Source organism: Varroa destructor, unplaced genomic scaffold (assembly GCF_002443255.2).
Source record: "Varroa destructor unplaced genomic scaffold, Vdes_3.0 BEIS01000006.1, whole genome shotgun sequence".
Taxonomy (NCBI): Eukaryota; Metazoa; Arthropoda; class Arachnida; order Mesostigmata; family Varroidae; genus Varroa; species Varroa destructor.
The window spans coordinates 29,472,860-29,492,556 of NW_019211459.1; the positions used below are offsets into that span (position 1 = coordinate 29,472,860).

The 19,697-nt window shown below is 35.4% G+C and overlaps 2 protein-coding genes and 1 long non-coding RNA gene across 7 annotated transcripts; 1 reads left to right on the forward strand and 2 right to left on the reverse strand.

The window, feature by feature from the left end:
• Window positions 1-342: 342 nt before the first annotated feature.
• Window positions 343-5,627, reverse strand: LOC111253240 (astacin-like metalloprotease toxin 5). Of its 2 annotated transcripts, none has more exons than XM_086973697.1 (4): window positions 5,330-5,627; window positions 3,109-3,274; window positions 2,489-2,677; window positions 343-956 (listed from the first exon to the last, which is right to left on the reverse strand). In XM_086973697.1, the coding sequence occupies exons 1-4, from the start codon at window positions 5,496-5,498 to the stop codon at window positions 557-559; spliced, it is 924 nt and encodes a 307-aa protein (XP_086829823.1). In that variant the 5' UTR covers window positions 5,499-5,627; the 3' UTR covers window positions 343-556. The 2 variants fall into 2 exon arrangements, with proteins under 2 accessions (XP_086829823.1, XP_086829824.1); XM_086973698.1 differs by lacking the exon at window positions 5,330-5,627 and adding an exon at window positions 4,649-4,833.
• LOC111253567 (uncharacterized) lies at window positions 5,300-18,757 on the forward strand. Of its 3 annotated transcripts, none has more exons than XR_015316164.1 (3): window positions 5,300-5,424; window positions 16,062-16,230; window positions 17,440-18,757. It is a non-coding gene; the product is annotated as an uncharacterized LOC111253567 (long non-coding RNA). The 3 variants fall into 3 exon arrangements; XR_015316163.1 differs by having other exon boundaries at window positions 5,327-5,465; XR_002674721.2 differs by lacking the exon at window positions 5,300-5,424 and having other exon boundaries at window positions 15,320-16,230.
• On the reverse strand, window positions 13,120-19,443 carry parvin (beta-parvin). 2 transcript variants are annotated; one of them, XR_015316162.1, is made up of 6 exons: window positions 19,302-19,443; window positions 17,006-17,269; window positions 16,414-16,741; window positions 15,126-15,322; window positions 13,910-14,057; window positions 13,120-13,634 (listed from the first exon to the last, which is right to left on the reverse strand). XR_015316162.1 is itself a non-coding variant. In XM_022813164.2 (6 exons), exons 1-6 carry the CDS (start codon window positions 19,411-19,413, stop codon window positions 13,558-13,560), a joined length of 1,107 nt encoding a protein of 368 aa, XP_022668899.1. In that variant the 5' UTR covers window positions 19,414-19,443; the 3' UTR covers window positions 13,120-13,557. The 2 variants fall into 2 exon arrangements, 1 of the variants encoding a protein (XP_022668899.1); XM_022813164.2 differs by having other exon boundaries at window positions 13,910-14,038.
• Window positions 19,444-19,697: the final 254 nt, after the last annotated feature.

A 19,697-nucleotide genomic window follows, 5' to 3' on the forward strand; every position in this document is an offset into this window, starting at 1 on the left:
AATCAAAGAAATGTTTTAGAGTAAAACCGGTTAACACTAGAGAAAATTTATAGACAAGTCAATTTAGATTAGACATTTATGAATTATAAAAACAGGTAGCAGCAAATATTGAAACTAAGTTGTTAGTACAATGATCGGTAACCGTTTCAAATATTTCGAGGTTCCTTATTTCAATGCTTCCCGTCAACCTCAAAACTATCGAAAGAGTCTTTTAGTCTGTGTGCAACCTTTCAGATCCTTTATACAGTTTATACAAAATTATCTAAATAAGTCTAAAGACTCCGCATTTCATAGTGTTACTTGCTGATTGTAATAAAATAATGAAACGTTATGCATTATAGATTTATTGCAAAGTTCCTTAAGTTTTATTTAAACTGCCATGCGTTGCGGAAGCTACTGCTCCTTTGTAGTCATCAAGCGTATTTGGATCACACGTCTGCATGACGTATGCATGACAAAAATGTGCGGCTCATCATGAGCTAACCTAGCTTGATTTTGTTGTGTATATTTTATCGAAAGGCCTCTAAATATAAAGTGATTTTGTAAAGGGACCTTATCAAGTTTTGTGGAGATCTATAAGCTGTGGATTGTCCCAACTTCCCCATTGTCCACCCCACAGATTGGGATTTTGATGAGACCAATGTGGTATCGGTGATTCATCCACGACATGAATGTCTCCGTCCTCATCAGAAATTTCGTTGCAGTTGTAAAGTTTGTTAACACGTTCAACATCAGCCGCGCTAAGACCGTGCTTTTCGTGGACCTCAACCAGGACGCCACCGTCTTTCCGGGTCATCGAGTACTGACCATTATTAGAAAAAGATCGCGATCCATACAACATAACGGATTCGTAGTCAAACCTATTGAAGAAAAGATTTTCGCTGGGTGCCAATTTTTGGAACTGCGGATAGTACAGCGGGTTGACGTTGTGCAGATAAAGGTCGATATACTGGTCCCTATAGCGACAAGGAGAAAAAGTTTTGCTTAATAACGTGTATATTACTTTAAAAGGTCCATGTCTTTATTATTTTCATACATATGTGTATTTTAAAGCTAATTATTACATACGAACTTGCTTAATAACGCTTTTGTCTATAACTTAAATATAGCCCAGTATTTTAGAAACACACAATTATCGAACTCTGTAAACATATATTGCACCACAATTTATATTATATGATTGCAACCATACCTTTACGTACTTCAGCTATTCTTCTATTAGTATGAATCATCGGAATCGCCTTTAGATATTGTTTAATTTCTAGAAATGGTCTGCTTCAGGGCTTTTTTATCCTACCTATAAGAGGATCGGGTAACTGTACCAAAAGCCACTAAGGATACCAACCTTTTTAATTTCCTTATTAAATATTTTATTACCACCTATCAACGCTGAAACTTGGAGCAAGGGTGGCTGTTTTGCATTCAAATTGCGCATTGTACAGGATTGCTATGGCAGCGCTCTTAGATATGCGTATTAGCCATCCAAATCCCAACACGTGCAAATCATATATTGACATATTTTTGGCAACAAGCACCAACGCTCAAGAGATGAGCAAGCATTCATCTCGTTCTCACAGATGCTCAAAGGTGTGAAACCTAGATTCAAGTTCGTCGGGAGTGTTATGTCGTACCCAATTGTGGTTATCCGTGTTGTCTAGCTGCAATTGCCTCTTTACCCTGTTTCACTTAACCCATTACATTATTTTGTCATTCTATTTTGTTGCTCCATTTATCCTATAACTCTGTTTCAGCAGGTCAACCACATTTTCAGAGTAATTTTTTCTTGGTTATCCAGTTACTCTAATTTTGATATATTAGCTGGTGATCTTATCGTTTCATTACTTTCTAACATCTGCACTGTTCCTATCCCGCATTGCCACTGTAAATAAAACACTGCTTTGTTACCAGTAAGCTGTTGCCTATTGAAATTACTCCATGGAATGGAGCAACTTAGGAGTGAATATTTTAAGGATAAATTAGCTTCAGCTTCTAATAAGTAGAAATATTAATCCAGTGGTGAAGTGCGACATCTAAGCAATGTAAAAATACCATTACTTTCATAAGCTCTTGAATGCTTTTGATTATATAGCAGAAAAATTGAAAGTTTTTAACTCGGTTATCGAAGGTTTTGACCAAATAGGTTAAAATCCTATTTTGTAGCTATTTTGTAAAATTCGAGAAAGCTGCCTGAAGAAGCCCTGTTTTTCCGGTCAACCTTAGAGTTGACGAGGAAGTCGTTTACCTTTTCAAGTGTAAAGTGGATGTTTCCGAAACATACATTCCTTCAGAGTATAAAATAAGGTGTAACTTCATATGTGTAAGTTACCAAATGATAACAGCCGTTAACAGTTAGCTATTTTTAGTATAAACCCTTCGTGTTTTATTTTACCTAATTGAGGTGGAAGTACGCCCTCTAGACCATTATTATCATTCTTTCTTGTTCCATAACTCCCTTCGTACGACTGTATTATATTGCCCTATATGTTACCTGTCACTGCGGGTATGCTCATGATAGAATCCTGCAACATGTCCCAGCTCATGTACAGCGGTTCCATGAAAATGGCAGCCCCGACCTAAGGATAATGGTTGCTCTCCACCAACCATGCCTACGTTAGCATAACATCCTTGGCCATAGAAAATCCTCACGAAGTTGCCTCTACCGCGACCCTGTTGGAATCTGGACATAAAAAAAAAACTGTTAAATTATGTCAAACGCAGCTAATCTGTACGAAAAACCAAACAATACCGTGGGGGCTGGAAGCAAGAGTAGGTGCATAGGCGCCTTTAATCTTTGTTGTGCCGCAGCTAGTATAGATAGGTGTTCTACCATTCATTTTAATAGCTTCATTGGTTATGCTGATGTGTGAAACAATTGCGAACTATGGAAAATGGAACAAGTGGCTAGAGTAATAAAAAAAAGGAGAAAATCAATAAGGATTGTATATGCTCTTGTGATGGACCAAAAATATCTAATCAAAAAGTCGTTGTAAGTGTCCGCATTTGAAGTCCTTTAACCCTAATCATTAATGCTTCAAGTAAGTATTTATCCGAATCGTGAAAGGCACATTCGCAAACTGCGATCAGCTAATCAGTTTTGAGGGGTATAACCTGATACATGTTTTCCGGTGGTACTCTTCAATTGCACGTTCGATGAGTCCGCTATAGCCTTGTAGTGAGTAATCGATTTCATAGTAGATTACATTTTGAGGCCAGAGCCGACTATATTCGCTGATAGCATTGTAAGACAAGTTTCCATCCACGGGAAATATGTCACCTGTGTATTTGTAACACAGCCAACAAAACAAAATCAACGTAAGACAAGAGTGTACTTTACTGGTGTATTTTTATAGAAAAGGTATTTGGCGTCGCAGACTTGAACCTACAGTTCGCGATCCTTCTTCATTATAAACATGGCTGTCCAAGTCACCGGTACCGTAGATCCAGGTATAATTTCACTACTGAAAAAAGTGGGGTATTTACTTAACTATCCCCTAATATGGCAAGGGGATATTCGTGATACCTAGTTCTGTTATATCTAAATTTAATAGAACTTCCACATTCTTTTTTTAATACAACATTGTAATGAAAAAGTGTTTATCGTTATAGCAGAAGCTTCTTCTTCGAGCGATTTTTTTCAGTATGTGATGCAGCACAAGTTTTATATATTATACATTATATATACACGCAGGTAGAAAAATCGATTGATTTTAGCTGAAAACATTATATATATATATATATACAATTTTGTTCCTACTAGGTGATTAGTTGCGGTGTTCTAGGAAACGACCGGAGGGCGAGGGATATTAATTCTAGTCAATCATATTATTTAATTCCTGTGTCAAATATTCTGAAACTCTGCATCAACCGTCAGCTTAAATCCGTTGTTGACGGATCCACCGGGGTTGCAGCTAAAATTTTATATGTTTTAAAATAATATTACAAAACTAAATATGCGTCATTTTGATCGATGACGTTCTAGTAAGACCACAAACCCATATAGAATTTCTTGACGAAGGATTATGATAAATTTGCATCCCTCTATTGAAACAATCAACACCATCAAGGAAAAATTCTGCAAAAACTCAAATATTGGACGATCTAATGACGCAAAATCTACATTATACAGCGAATGAATAGAAATTTTCCATCCAAATTCTTTCAGTCTTTGCCAAGTAGCTAAAGATGTATATGGGCTCTCATATTGTCATGATGGAAGATAATTTTTTTTCTCTCGATTTTCTTCAATAACCTGTTGTAGGCTTGTTAGTTGTTAACAATGGAGGCCCAAATTAATTCTTCTACCAGGAAGCAGCAACTGATTATGCACGATTTTTTTCCAACCTCATGGAACACAGGATCATCCTTCTGAACGTCAATCTGGACTTTGCTACAAATCGTGGGCCACATTTTTTTAATTTGCAAATTACTGTTGTATGTGATCCATTTCTAATCATCTGTGACAACACATTTTAGAAATGGCTTGATCTTGTTGTCTTTCTGAGCTTCGCAAATGGAGTAACGATAGAGTAAATTTTTTTGCATTGATTTATGTGGCATCGAATTTTTCTTTTACAGCCGGCTTTGTCAGATAACTTAAAACTATTTGGTAATGGATGTTTAGTTCCTTAGCGATATAATGGTTACTCACGTATCGGCCTTGTCATCAACTTTTTTCGCATTTAGCCGAAGAGGAACATTTTTTAGATCAAAATTTAAAGAACGAAAGCGAAAAAACAAGTTTTAGGCTGTCTCTTCTAAAAACACATTTTGACCATAAAAAGCACAAATTAATGGTCCTGGGTAGCATTTGTGCCTTTATCTTAATTAAATTGTAAAGTATAGCTTATTCTTCCAGAACTTTCGCTCACGTTCAAGACGTTCAAGTCTAAATAAAGGCATTCCTGTTACTCACTTTATTACGTACATATATTACACGACTCATATAACGTGGAATATATGATCTAAAGCCATCTGGCTAGAAAAATCGTTAACAGTTGTTCGACCACCTAAAATATAGTGCTGAGTCAAAAAAGAATAGATAAATCATTTTTTAAATTTTTATTGGTTACTGGTCGTTCCGTTACCCACGCTTGTAGCGCCACGCTTGCCTGTATGTCTATTATCTATAGACCACATTCCCCAGAATTTGAACATGTGTTTTGTATATAATGCTTCAACGCAGTTCGAAAGTAGTAACCTTCGGTGCTGTTTCCTGTTTTGGAACACAATGGGGTACCCAAAAATATGTAATATGATTTGTGTTAAAAATAAGATCAAAAGTTCAAGTGATGTCAATTCTGAAGAACGCTTTTGTGTAAGTGTTACCAACGGTTTCGCGATGGAAAAGAAAACCTTAGGGACACTTCTCGTTTTGGGCGACCTGTCACGAAGAGTACGCGCGAAAACATCGAAAATGCAAATTGAGTAATTATGAAGGATCGACGAGTCAGGGAGTTCATAGAAGGGTCGTATATTTCATATAAGTCATGTCGAACCATTTGGAGATCCCATGTAGAGACGAAAAAGCTTGCAGCGAAAATTGTAGTAGGACCCTTCCCCGTCACCAATAGTTTTCGATGCTTTTAATTATTCCAACTGAATGAAAGTTCTCTTCAGTGTAACATCAAAGACTTGTTCACACCAGTAGCTCTACCCGGCTGGGCCTTACTTGTCTAGGGTTTCTCTGGATGGCCCATGAAATAATAACAATTGTTTTAAAAAACAATAATGCCCTTAAAAAAGAATTGGACTTGCTCCTTTACATTACACATAACAAAATGTAAGTATACAAAAAAGGACAGTTATTTAAGCATTGCTTCGAAAGTGAGCCCACTACAAACAGATCTCCAGGATTTGGGTCACAAATCGAATTCTTTTCCACCATATTTTTTGGCAACCAAGCAGTTGTGCGTTATGAATTCATACAGAAGGGTGCTATCACTTCTAAACAATATCATCAAAAAAAATTTCAAGAAGTATACACAGTATTTCATATTCATAAAGGATAGCCTTCATTCTGCAAGAATAAATGGTGGGATTTCCACTGCGATAATGCATTGACTTACATATTGCTGTTGGTATCCTATTTCTTGCAAAAAAAAAATGTTGGCTCAACCTTGATGTTCACCAGATGTAAATCCCTGTGGTTTTTCAGTTCTCTAAAGCTGTAGAAATATGTAGAAGTACAAAACTTTGAGACGATCGACGTAAAAACAAGGCAGATCTGAGGTCTACTCTATGAATTCGAACATTGCTTTGAAAATTGGAAAAAACAGTGGTGCGCGTTTGTTAAACATGACTAGAGCTGCTGTTAATCGAACAAGTAAAATACAGACGATTGAGCTAGGTGAGATAATAAAGAACCAAATTGTCGATGCTTTTTTAACAAAGTAGTATATGGTTAGTTGGGTTAATTAACAAGCTTCAAATGACAACATGTAAATCAAACATTTTTTAGAATTGCCTCCAAAGTTGTTTGCGTCAAAACATTTCAAGAGTGTTGTACGAGAGAAATTTACATTTCCGCAAGGAGATCTTAATATATTGAGCTAAAAAACAGAGGCACTATTTTATAAAAGAAAATCTGCTGTTCATGGTGACGATTACCCCTCATTAAATGTTTTAAAATTAATTTATAAACTATTTGAGTTACTTAATCCATATTTTTTTTGCTTTTGGATGGGTAACGGCCAAAAATATAATGCATTTTTTTTAATGTGAAGAGTTGCATTCTACGGTGAACTGATTCTTGGTTGACCTGTTAACGAACAAATCAATTTCGATAAAACTTCCGAAGTTCGGTGTGTAGACCATTTTGAACTTATACAAACAGAACAATTTAATAACATTACAAAAGTTATTGTAGATCTGAATGCAGCCTCTGTGGCATCGACGACAGTTTTATACCTAGAACCATTTAGGAATTATAACTAAAATGTAAAATTGTATAGCTTTATTGCGTGGAGTGCTGAAATCGTAGTAAATCTAGGAAGAAATTATAGTCAAAACGTAAATACTTTTACAAGATTTATGTACGGCTCCAAGACTGCTTAACATGGGCAGCCTCAACAACAATCCTAAAAAATTAACTCAAAAAGAAGAAAACATTACTATATTTTTTGCCGAGATCTTCTCTTACAAGTGGCGTGAAAGTGAATGGAAGTCGAAGACCAACTTTTAACGGCATTGAGTAGAGATAATGTTTTAAAGAAAATAATACATACCTTCGAATAACAATGGGTTTTCCAGAGGCCTTTTTTCACTAGCATGTGAATGAATTTCAGATATCAATGTGTCGTGCTTGTTTATACAGAGAGCTATACGCCAGGTTAAAACAACTATTAGTGTGAAAGCTATTCTTTGTGGAACCATTTCGTCTACACTTAAGTTCTTCTAGAACGAAATTTAGATTCTTACACGATGAATGATTTACCTTTATTATATACCTAAAAAACCATCAGATTTGAACTAGAAATATGATATTCTTGAAAGAACTACCACGATATTGTGGTATATGCATGACAAAACGCGTCTCACGACTTTAATTCAATTACATTGAATGCGGGCAGAAGTTTGTACAAACATAGTGTGATGTGTCTACAGAATTATAAGGAGTATATATAGCTAACATAATGCTCTCTACTCTAACAGATTCCTATTAAACTTACTTACATATTAGAAACAAAATCAGATCAGCGCTCGCACGCAAGTCTCTTTTTAACACATCTTTATCTTACCTCATCTAAGAAATGCATTCGGGTTTAAAAGTCAGAAAACGAAAAGTTGCAGTACTGGTTATACTGGTTATAATTTAAAACAAACCATTAATAAATAAATGCAGAAATGAACAAATTAAGATGCTATATTAGGGGGTCCGGTTCAAACTTACGCACCGCTAAGCCTCAATATAAAGTGAACATATGATACCTCATAGATGGCTCATGGCTAGTTCTTTCACAAGTCTTAAGATCAAGACTTCCCGAAGCAACCTATCAGGTATTATATTTCAGGACTTTAAGGTTTCCGATATTTCAAATACTATAATTTTTCGCCCCTAAACGACTGAGGGAATCGACCCATAAACTAGCCTTAAACAGCCCTCTGTGACCTATATATAATGCTATAAGCATATGTGACCTGTATAACCACCTAAAAGAAATAGATGGATAAAAATCACAATAATTAAAAGCACAAAATTTCAGTGACGATTATGGATTTGCTGTAGAGTGATGATTATCTGTCCTGACCGGTTATGTTTTTTATACCATTGGGTCTCCTTAGGGAGCGAATCAGAATCGTAGTAAAATAACATTTTCAGCTGAATCGTAACACATGTTTATATAGCGCACTGATTTAAACTAATTCCATAAACTCAAAAGATGTCCAAGTTTGGGTTCGAGCAGCATTGCTAATTACGCCGTCGTTTTAACGTTGAAGAATTTATATAATAGGATCTAACGTAATTATATAATATTATATTATTAATATAATAATAAGCTAATAAGCATATACATTTAACGCACTAATACAATAAAAAAACATCTAAATTGCGTCACTTTTATGCCTAGAATAATTTAATAACAATGATAATCAATAAATAGATGAAACTGTAGCTTGTGACTACATGTGAGTATGCATACAGCCCTGTGGCGGTTCTCTGAGACTGAAGTAATTTGATGCTTTTAATCACGATTGGAATATAGGGCTGTATTTTTAATTAATAAAATCGTATGTAACTTCTGAATGCTTATAAATACGATAGCGCAGGCAGCAACGCGGTTGTGGTGCGGTTTTCTATGTGTCAGTGCAGTGTGCTAGATATCTTCTTGTCAATACTGTACACATGTCATTTATTAAATGTTATTAATGTTATCTATAAAATGTTATTAACATTTTAATCTGTTCATCCTAATTTTTTCTACTTACGATGCATCGGTGCAAACTTTTACGATAGGTGGGCAAAGTACCCATCTTTGAAGCAATCGAACGTAGACAGGCTATAGTTATTAAAGCTTTATTAGAGAGTTATTATATGTTAATTAAGCAAAATGCATTTGTGGAAGCGCTATGCGACACCGCCTGGTTATGTCTTTATTACCAGTAACTGTTACTAGGGTACGATGAAAAACCTTTTGAAAAAAATTGTGTATCTTTTATTGGATGCTTTGAGCATGTATGGTTGTATGTAATGTGGCCATGGAGTACAGGGGGTCACGACTCCTGTGTTCCATGGTCACATTGCGACCTGATGATTACTGATACTTTTCCATTGTAGGCATCTTTCGCTTAAAGAAACCTTTCATACAAAAAAAAAAGAAGGCACCAAGATAGACTGACCCTCGCACCTTTAAACCGAGATAAGTATTTCGTGTGAGATGGTACAGTTACTGACACTCTATTCCACTCATACGTCCGTCTTAGCATTAGCAATCATTATTTTTATTTTTTCGCACCCGCTCCGCTAGTTGGGGTGGCTTTGAAAAATGGAGACCTTGCGTGATTTCCGCGTTCTTATGACCTAATGCCCTTCAGTTACTTCATTTCGAGTTATTTAAAATGTAGGTTTTATATAAAAGAGCTATATTCAATATTTAATATGCTAATATTCAAGCACCGATCAAGTCAATTAATCAAGATACTTGTCACTTCAGTTTTTGATACCTGGTTCATTTAAGCCTGGCAGACCATTTGTCCGAAGTTGTGTACCACACAAACTATTATCGAAAAGTTTAGTATGAAAATAAAACCAAACTAAGCTGTCGGTTTCAAGTGCACATAAATGTGCGGAGGACCATGGGAGTGTTCGAACAGTTGCTCAAGTACTCCAACCCAGGCTCAAGTGTTTAATTGTCTAATAACCTATTTTACAATAGCTAAGTGTATCTAAATACTTTGGTCTGACATTATAAAGCTCGGTAAGCACAATTTAAGAACTTCCTTTTTTTGCATGAAATCGATGGTCCACATTATCGCCAGTTTTCAAGCGGCTTTTATCAAAAATTTGTGAAGATTCCTCATGAGCTAAACCAGAACATCTTCAGTAATTTCAAAAACTCAATTTAAAATGCATCGCATAAAAAATAAGAATGGTTTAAAATGCCATTCTTGATACACTTAAAACTTGCAACTTTTTTAAAAATTTAATAGTCTTTTGAATAGAATAATATATACTATCAATTGGGTTGTGTCGATAGATTCGAACAGTGGATTTTTTCGAGACTTCTTGCATTTTTAAACCTTTAACCGTTTTAACTTTTGTATTTTTGGGTCTTTTGGCTAGATACCGGTCAGTTTTAATTGTAGTAGGATTTCTTATATATACCATATGTCAATAATACTTTAATGAGTTTATACCTACCAATATGGTTTGATGCCTGGTCACCATTAAAATTTGCGGGATTAAAAAAAAATGTTTCAAAAATTACTATTGAGTGGTTTACACTAGGCGATAATCGCGTTGAATAGTGTTTATATTGAATAAACATGAGCCTTAGGAATGCAAATCAATTCACTAAAATATCCGTTTTTGTTAGATATTGTCTTAGAAATAACTCGTGAAAGAAGCTGTATTTTGTGACTATGCAGCAGGATAACACCTAAATACTAACTAAATAAAAACTACTAAATAATTTCGCTATTTCTTTGTTATTTATTCTAAAGGCAGGAACTGTTTTGAAATATCACTTTAGATCCTTCGAAAACAGGCAGTTGCTTCCCACTTTTTAATTTTTACCCGCGTTTTGTATGTCCTGACGCAGCCCATTAAACATATTTATTATTGCGTCTTCAAACGCCTTCTTTTTGCCTGAAAGGTGTCAGTCCTTTACTCTATATATCCATATATAGTCGTGATCCAAATTATACCACGCAGTACTATTCTGCACTCTCCAAATTGTAATCACGTTTCTATGCTTCGAGTTTTACGTCCGGTATCACTGTAGGCATTCCATCACACGGCTGGGTCCCAGCGCAAAATGAATCCCTCACCGTCGGATATCAAAAATTGTATTTTTGATTTATGGATTCGAAAATTTCAAAGTGCCTACTAAACTGGATATTTCTAAACTCTCGTCGATCTTTTATAGCTCAAAAGTCTCTGGATTAGATCAAATTTCAGTAAAGGTACTCTTACGAATCTCTTGAATACTAGCATCTTTCACGGCTTAACCTCCTTGGACAACTTCAATACACTTTTCCAGTTGTCTTCATCGCTTTGTGTGCTTCTACATCTTATTGGTTTCTCACCAGCTTTGACGACGACTTTTGAGAGTGCGTAAAAGCTGCAGGCCTCGCAAGGCTGCTTTCTTTGATTTTAGTTATATATCTTTACTCAAATATATCTTTGACTAAAGACACTATGTTACGGTTCCACAATGCTTTATAAAATATCGCGATAATGACATTATGCGCACCCTTCATTCAATCAAGTTACTCAAATAGTATTTTATAAAAACAATAAAACCTCGCGCGGCATATTAGAGTAGTCTATATTAGAAAAATATTCTGAACACTCGTAAAACCATATTGTGTGTTTAAGTGAGTCTCACTGAGATCACTGAAGAAAGCCTTAAGGTAGATACAGGCTACAGAAACGGCATCGTTTTAATGGGAGGACTGCTGTGGTCACTCGGGTGGTCAGATTAGGAATTTTGTGCTAGAGGTTTATAGTACAACCAACGAGCTATGCTAAGCCAGAGAGGCGTTGTGATTGTGAAGAAGCCACTGTTACGTTGAAAGGATATAAGGCCATTTGGAGAGCACGTTTTTGCATCGTACCTAGGCAAAAGCTTCCGGTAACTTCGCATGTGTTCCTCTATGTGGTACTCACTGAACCACTGACTACAACTACCTTACGTAAGATTTTATAAATTTTCATAGCATCAACAACAATGGAGTTCACAAAGAGAACGGGTTTTTATTCTTTTTATAATAGTTCCTTTATATTCAGCTAGTCTGAAGTATCTGGGTCAAGCATATAATGCTAATCTCCTCTTCTGTGCTTCATGATCATCGTATTCATGTCATTGACGATGAAATAATTTATTCACAGAACATTTCTAGCTTCTCGACATAATCTGTAACTAGAAATACAACGAATTTCTAATTCAAGGTGTGATAGCTTTATGTGTGTGTCGCAATGCCACGTGTACACAAAGTTAGGTGAGGAAGGAAACTTTTATTCTAATATATTTTTCTAGGAAGAGAATGAGTTGTACGAGATGAAGATTGTGGATCACCGAAGCTTTTTTGTTGCTAAATGATATCAGTATAATTTTGTCATTATTTTCATGAAAGCAACATTGTATTGTGTACGATGTTAGTTTCTTTTAATTAAAACTTTATTTCGCTAATTGAAACATTTGACGTACTTATATCCGCACTTATATCCTTGACAGCTTAGGTATTCAGGGGAAGCAGGTATATTTGGGTTTACTCGTTCACCTGTATTTTATCACTGGGTATACTACGTACCTAAGCAGGTAAAGCCTCGTGTTTCCACAGAACCTGATTTTATTTATAAGAACACATTTTTTTTTAAATTAGCAATCACAAGAAGACACCCGCACTCAAAATCTTCAATATTCGAACCAGATTTTGTCTAAGGTGTCTTATTCTTAAACCTGCTGTTAGGAATTCGGAAAGTTTAACATCCAGTAGTGGTTAATCCTCAAAGTTACAAAAATTTCGTTCGTAAAACGTTCGTCGTTTTTCACAAAAGTTTGTTACAATGTTCAAATTAACAACTATATTGATCTTTTGTGCCTTTTTTTATTATCAAAACCTTATTTTAACGTAAGTTTTGAATGCCAAAGAAGTCTAACTACCTAACTTATTATGTGTTTATGACATCTTTAGTTACCTAGTCACATCTTGTAAGATGTACATGCCTTTGTTTTGGGATTTAGAAATCATTTAGATTCTATCAATATCTTATGGCCTTAAAATCTAATCTTGTAATTCCTTTCCATGGTTCACTCTCACAGTTTTCAACATATAAATTGTGTTCAATCTAAACCTACAATAGGACTAGACGAAAGCCAAAAGCCATTTAAAAAGGATTTTCACTTTTCTCATCCCTACTTAATCCAATTACAATGCACATAACTCATTAGAAACCGATTTCAAGCAAAATTTTAATTGCACTTGCGTTCCACTTTTTATTAATGGCCAATTGCTATTTTATATATGTTAGATGATATAGCATAATTAAATAGTCAGCGTCCCATGAGGCACTCGTCGATATATTACGTCACGTAGGCAACACAGATGTATTTCCAAATGCGTAAACACCAATTGCCCGTACAGCATATGTATATGGCACGTGGACGGTATTCGAAGCCATACGTCCATAAAATTAATACACCATTTTAATAACAGATGATTAACATCCGGAAGCGTTGTAATAATAACTAGATTTAACATTAGCTCACTCTACATAGTGAAGTCATGCAGGCATAAGGCACTTATGTCCAATACGTAGGTAGCTGTGGCCAAAGATTAAATTATTTTTAAAATTGTGCAATCGCTTGGATACTGATTAAGTGATGTGGCTGGAAATCACGGCGCGTTCTTGTACTGCATAAAGATGTTATACAGCACTCGCAGAGTTGACTTCAAATCGTAATTGACGATATCTGAAAATGTTGAATATTTAAAAAATTATAAGTTAATATTCAAAATGTCTGCATTTCACATTATTTCACACGGAAACCTCAGATATGGCTTAATTTTATATAGAGCGTTTTTAAATAACAAAGGTTATGTTAATTAGTTGACCTATTCCAACCAATGAGGTTTACCATATATACTGCATACGAGATAATTAATGCATTTAGCTACAGATCTTAAAAAATTGTTTTAGCCCACTATAGCCCTAACCATTTTTTCAAAAATGGTTAAAGATTCTTACCTTCAGGTCTCGCCTTGGGCTTGGGTAGCCCAGCATCCTTCATAAGGCCAAAGGCAAAAGCTACATTGTTTACTTTCTGCTCAAAGTTATTCGGCGTCAATGTGAGATAGTACAACGGAATGAAGTATCCTGTAGTGATATTCGGAGTCTTAAATTAATAAGTTAAATATGTTTAACCTTATAGTTTGACGTATTGTCACTACTCTTATTTTTCTATCTTAGGAGGCAGATCTGTCCCCATAAAACTAAGCTCTTGGCCTCACAAAGTGCATCAGAAAAGATTTCACTAATTTTTACCTTAGCGATGGTGTTATAGAACAGCAATGAACTTACAGAATGAATTGATAACCTGAGCTACAGTTTGTTAACCAAAGAGCACTACCTTAAAGAAAACAATAGCGGATTAGCTGAAGATAAAACGAACACAATAAAATCAGGTGCTATAAACTAGCCACAAAAACACGAAAAGGATGATGATTTAAATTCGGATGGAATATTACAACTGAAGTAAGTTCCTCGGTGTAAAATAGGACAAAGCTTTTTACATGAGCAAAACAGTTTTGTTGCCTTAAAAATGTGTTCAATTAATATAACACAGCGTTAAAAACAGTTTGAAGCCTTCCAAAAAATGGCATATAATAACAACATGTCATTTACATATTTTTTTTGTTAGTTTGGATTTAAGAAGAAGCTTTTTGCAACACATTTCGTAACACAGGGTGATCTAAATGATCATAATAGATGCTGATATATATAGGTACAAGCTTCAATATCTTCGAACAGTAATGATAATTATTATATATAGTGGAAAATATGTTATATCTTCTATAATTCATTTCAATTATAGCGAAACTAAAAAAGCAAAAAGAGTGACTACAACAAAGAATAAAATTGGCAGATTTCGTCAAATATTTTTTTAGAGGAAGTTATTATTATGAAAATGATTACTGCATATTATAAATTATTGCACATTGAGAAATAACACGTTTACTTTAACGGCAATAGGATAGCAAAATTTATAGTAGGGACAGCAAGCTTGTCCAGTTAATAACAAGCTCGTAGAGTAAAGGATCCTTTAATAACATATATTGACACTTTGTTATTAGCAAATAAAAATCCGCAATTATAAGTATCAGGAGTTATACAGGCAAATATTAGTACACATGTTAGCTATAAAAAGGTTAGAAATTATTTCAGTAGGTAGATGGCTTCATACCTTCAAGTAGTCCCATCAGAAGCGCGAGATAAAAGCCATCATGGAACTGTTTGTCAAGATCTGTGACCTTGATATTGATCTTGTTTAGGTGTTTGTTTACGAAAGTCAAAAGGGACTTCTTCACTACCGTCAACTTATCAGGTGCGTGGTCGAAAAGTTGATCAAATGCATCGCGTTCCACCTTCATGCCGTATTCACTACACACAGACCAAGAAAAGTTATCAATTGATTACACCAAAGTACACAAATTCCGCAAATAAATTGCATTTATTTTAATTTCAGCCACACATAAATCAATGATCGTATTATATATATGTTAAAAACATTAAATACCTTGGCTGTTTACATGTCTTGTAGCTAGATAAAATGTAAAAAAAAGGTTTTAATGTACGCATAAATTTCGCCACTAGTTTTTATACGATTCTAAATGATTTGAGTGCAATTGTGAAATTAGCATATGAATTTTTTAAATTTTTTATGACTTGAAGATATAGAAGTAACAAGTTAAAAACTTTATATTTTATATAAAAATAACTTTATATAAAAACAACCTAATAGAGACCACAAGCAATTTCTTTTAAAGAAGACTTTCTCGGTGCTGTAATCATCTGTAATCCAACACTTGTCTCCATAGAACCCACATGTCTTTAACACTGACACCTGTTCATATATTTTACTCTTCATCGATATTACTATTGAGACAGAAGCATTTCTCTCATTAAACATCCAATGTTGGAAAAAGTAGTTTACTGCTACGGACAATAAAAGGATAGCATGTGCGATCGGATACGTTTTATAAACAAGTCGCTTATAATAGATTTTCTCACCTAATCGGATTTATATTTTTAAAGCGAACTAAAAAACTAAAGTGTGAGATTTAGTTTTATTTTTTATGTTGCCTAATCCTCTTGTGTTATTTATTATTCTGTTGTCCAGAACACGACAAAAAGTTAGACAATCCACTTTCGAATGTATGCAACCGGGACGAAATTCAGCATTGCCTCACACAGTTTCGCTGCCCTAAGGCTTCTTTCTAACTTTCTGCAGGCAGCAGGCAAACGCGTTACCATCAAGGCAGAAAAAACATTATGGATGTAGAAATTCGGTATGTAACTATCTTTTCAGTTTGTAATCATACGCAAGCGTAACCTTCCTTTATAATTTTAAATTTACTTCCTTTACAATTGTAAATACTATACTAATATTTCACGTTATAACGTAGATCTTTATGGGAAAATAGATATACCGAAATACGTTAAAATTCGACACCAATACTATAAATACGCACTCGTATGTTCTCGTGAGCTGTTCCTGAAGTTTTGCGGGAACCAACTGTCCATTCCTTTTGGTAACTGATACAACACTGACGACGACATTCTCAGGAAGTCGAGCTCGTACAGGAGCCCTAAAATGTCTGGCTAACGCCACAAGTAGGTGTACTATTGCAACGACGTTTTTTGAGTGAACGGCATCCACGCTCCATTTAAGACCGTGACCCCATGTAGGGACCCCGAGCGCCTGTGAGGCTCTTTCCAGTACCACTTTAAGTTTTTCCCGTTGTCCTTCTTCATTCTGAGTCATCTCGACAACATCAATGCGAGAGTTCGTGAGTTGTTCTGACGTAATGGTAGCATTGTTATCAAAAAAAAAAAATAAGGAAGAATTTGTCAATCTTGTGGACAGAAGTCAGACAAAAACTAATTGATGACCACCCACCTAGATATATTACTTGCAATAATTTATAGAAATTCGGTCTTTGATTTGGCGAAGCCAATTTGAGTGGATGGGTGGAGCCCTTTAACATTATATGTCTTTGATTCAATATTTGAACTTCTAAAAATAAAACCGCTGCATTATATATATATATATATTTGACCCACCTAGGAGTTTGTGAAGTATTTGTCCGTCATACAGATCTTCCTCAATGTTCTTTACGATGATTCTGTGCTTAGCCAGTTCGTCATTAATCCACTCAACGAGAATGTTGACAAGCTCTTTAAATTGCGGGCTTTCATATGATTCACGCTCGATAACAGCACGTTCTTCGCCCTCTTCCAAAAGGCAATCTTCCGGCAGCAATTCGTTGTCTAGAATACGTCCTTCGTAATCGATAGCTTTTGCTTCCTCTGCATCTAGTTCCTCGACTGTAAAATTTCCAGCGGAACAGTGATTTTCAAAAATACAGCTACCGTAAAAACATATAGATCATCTGATGCTTTTTTGGTAATACTGTTCCACTATGAAGAATTATCACTACAGCTTCTTAAGGATATTGAAAGCTTCTGCAAACTAACAAATGTAATTTAATTTACAGAAATTTCTCTATTTGCTCCTAAGAAAGCGCTTTAGACCGAAGTTTGAGTACGCGATACTTGAAACAAGTCAACACTGTGCAAAATTCGCCCAACGGCCCAATGGGCGGCGCGCCCAGTGTAAAAGGCGCGCCGGCCATTTTCTTCTACAATCGTCGCAGTTCAAATATTTTGTCGCCCGGAAACTCATTAAAAGATAACCGCACAATTGTACACAACACATTATACATAAAGTAAACCAGGCTGCTTAGTCAAACATTGGCTGACTCCATTTTACGCTGGACGATTAAACTAGTCTCAGTTCCGTGAAGCAGAGGAGAAGAACGTAAAATTAATTGTGTGTACGAAACATCTGAATTAAGCTAGTGTTGAGTCCAGCTTGCTATCATTTTGTACAGACATAATCTGTATAGTAGCCAATAGTAATATGTATATAGAAAATAATAAAAGGTTGACGTGTCAGCGCTGATGTATAAACCTGACACTTCAGAAGAATGTATCAAGTGTTTGACAGTTGATCGTGTTTATATAATATTAGTGAGGTGTCTATGTTCACCCTTTTCGTTAGCTTATATCACAACAAAAATGTTTGTCTTAGCTGGTTTGGGTTTTTTAGATTCTGAATGACATTTGACGGTTTCTTGAATAATATGAAGTATAGAATTTCTTGAAATTGGCGAAAAGTCTAGGACCCTTAGCTTCGATGGCTAAAGCAGAAAAAAAAAAAGAAAAGTGAGACTGTGGGAGAAGGCTACGTTGCTCAAACAAGGAACGGGTTACCATCAAGCTTCTAGCACGAAAATATACGCGTAGCCCAGAAATTAGCGGAAAATATTTGTATACAGTTTAAAAAGCGCAGAATTTGTCTCAGCCCAATCTGATTGGTACCCACAGAGCTCAAATAGACTTAAGAGTAAATCATTGGTCGTTATGAGCAAAGCCGTTTTGTGTTGGGTTTGGCCCTGTTAACAGTCTAGTTGTTTTTATTTTCGTATCGTTGGTAAAGCAGATCGCAAAACAACGTTATCAGGGTGATTCAATAGTTGAAATATGCCGTTTCAACTGATATCGATGTGGATAGACGCATCACAGACTATTCATTTATTTCATCAAATTCCGTTTTGCAACCTTATTCTTGGTACTAAATCAAGTTGCGAATACTGTGTCACAATTCAGCTTATTTGTAACTCGGGAGAAAAAAATGATCTATTTACCCCGTTCACAGAACACCTTGAAGTATAATCATTATCGTTCCTATCAAATAATCATTTTGCGATATGCATAGTTTCTAAATAAAACATTGGCTTGTTTAAATCGTGATACCACCGAGTTCTCATCGTTTGTTGGCAAATATATAATATTACAACGAAGTGGTTAAGTAAATCTAACAGCTTATTTACGACCAGTGTCTGGTATTATTTTAAAAGCGGTACAATAGTATAATCTGATCATTGACTCACTAGACAGGTCAACCATAAACGGTGGCCAATAAAACACACTATGTCAGATATGACTAGTACATATACTGGCTAAGCTATTTAGCAATTATACATTACAATAATTTGAGCGGTAGCTGTTTGCAGTGTTTACAATGATTCCATCGCTAATAAATAACAAAGTACCACACCGGCTAATAACATCACAATACAATGCAGACTTTTTATTTGTAACGATCGAAGCATTTAGTAGTTTACTTTTAGTAGTGCAACAGCAATCCAGTAAGGCCTCGATGATCAGTGAATGGCTAATGAAGAAAGCCTGCTGATATTTTATGTACCTAAGGATTAAGATAACTGGACAGGGCCTCGTTGAATATGAAATACAGTTTCAAAATTAAGAAAGTAGACCTTTCAAATCTACCGACCTTCCTTAATCTTCTTCCTACGACCGAGGGTTCCAAGATATTCAAGAAACGATTCTTCTTTTTTCTTCGGAGTATGGACGGGTTTTGGGCTCTTTGGCTGTGGTGAAGTCATTCTTGTCCTACTCGACTAATATTCGGCAAACACACGACTACTTGATGAAACCGGACAAAAAGCTACAATAGTTTAAGCAAGAAGTGAACAGTCGCTGCCTATGTTCGTAATAAATGCACAACTCTATAGCCGCTTTTAACAATGAACGTAAAAGGAGCGCTTTCAACCAACGCAGTGATGTCCGAGTAAGAAAAGTTAAGATGGCTGGCCAAAACAAACAAGAAGTACCGCGATAATTCAATTGGATATTTTAGATATTTTGACAGTAAAGAGAGGCTCTAAAT

Excerpts from the sequence above, each read along its gene's own strand:
- LOC111253240 (XM_086973697.1), bottom strand. The coding sequence starts at position 5,498 with ATGGTTCGACATGACTTATATGAAATATACGACCCTTCTATGAACTCC. Across the intron at positions 2,678-3,108 it reads CACCGGAAAACATGTATCAG|ATTCCAACAGGGTCGCGGTA; the intron begins GTTATACCCCTC and ends TTTTATGTCCAG. Across the intron at positions 957-2,488 it reads GAGCATACCCGCAGTGACAG|GGACCAGTATATCGACCTTT; the intron begins GTAACATATAGG and ends TTGTCGCTATAG.
- parvin (XM_022813164.2), bottom strand. The coding sequence starts at position 19,413 with ATGACTTCACCACAGCCAAAGAGCCCAAAACCCGTCCATACTCCGAAG. Across the intron at positions 17,270-19,301 it reads TAGGAAGAAGATTAAGGAAG|TCGAGGAACTAGATGCAGAG; the intron begins GTCGGTAGATTT and ends GAAATTTTACAG. Across the intron at positions 13,635-13,909 it reads GCCCAAGGCGAGACCTGAAG|ATATCGTCAATTACGATTTG; the intron begins GTAAGAATCTTT and ends CAACATTTTCAG.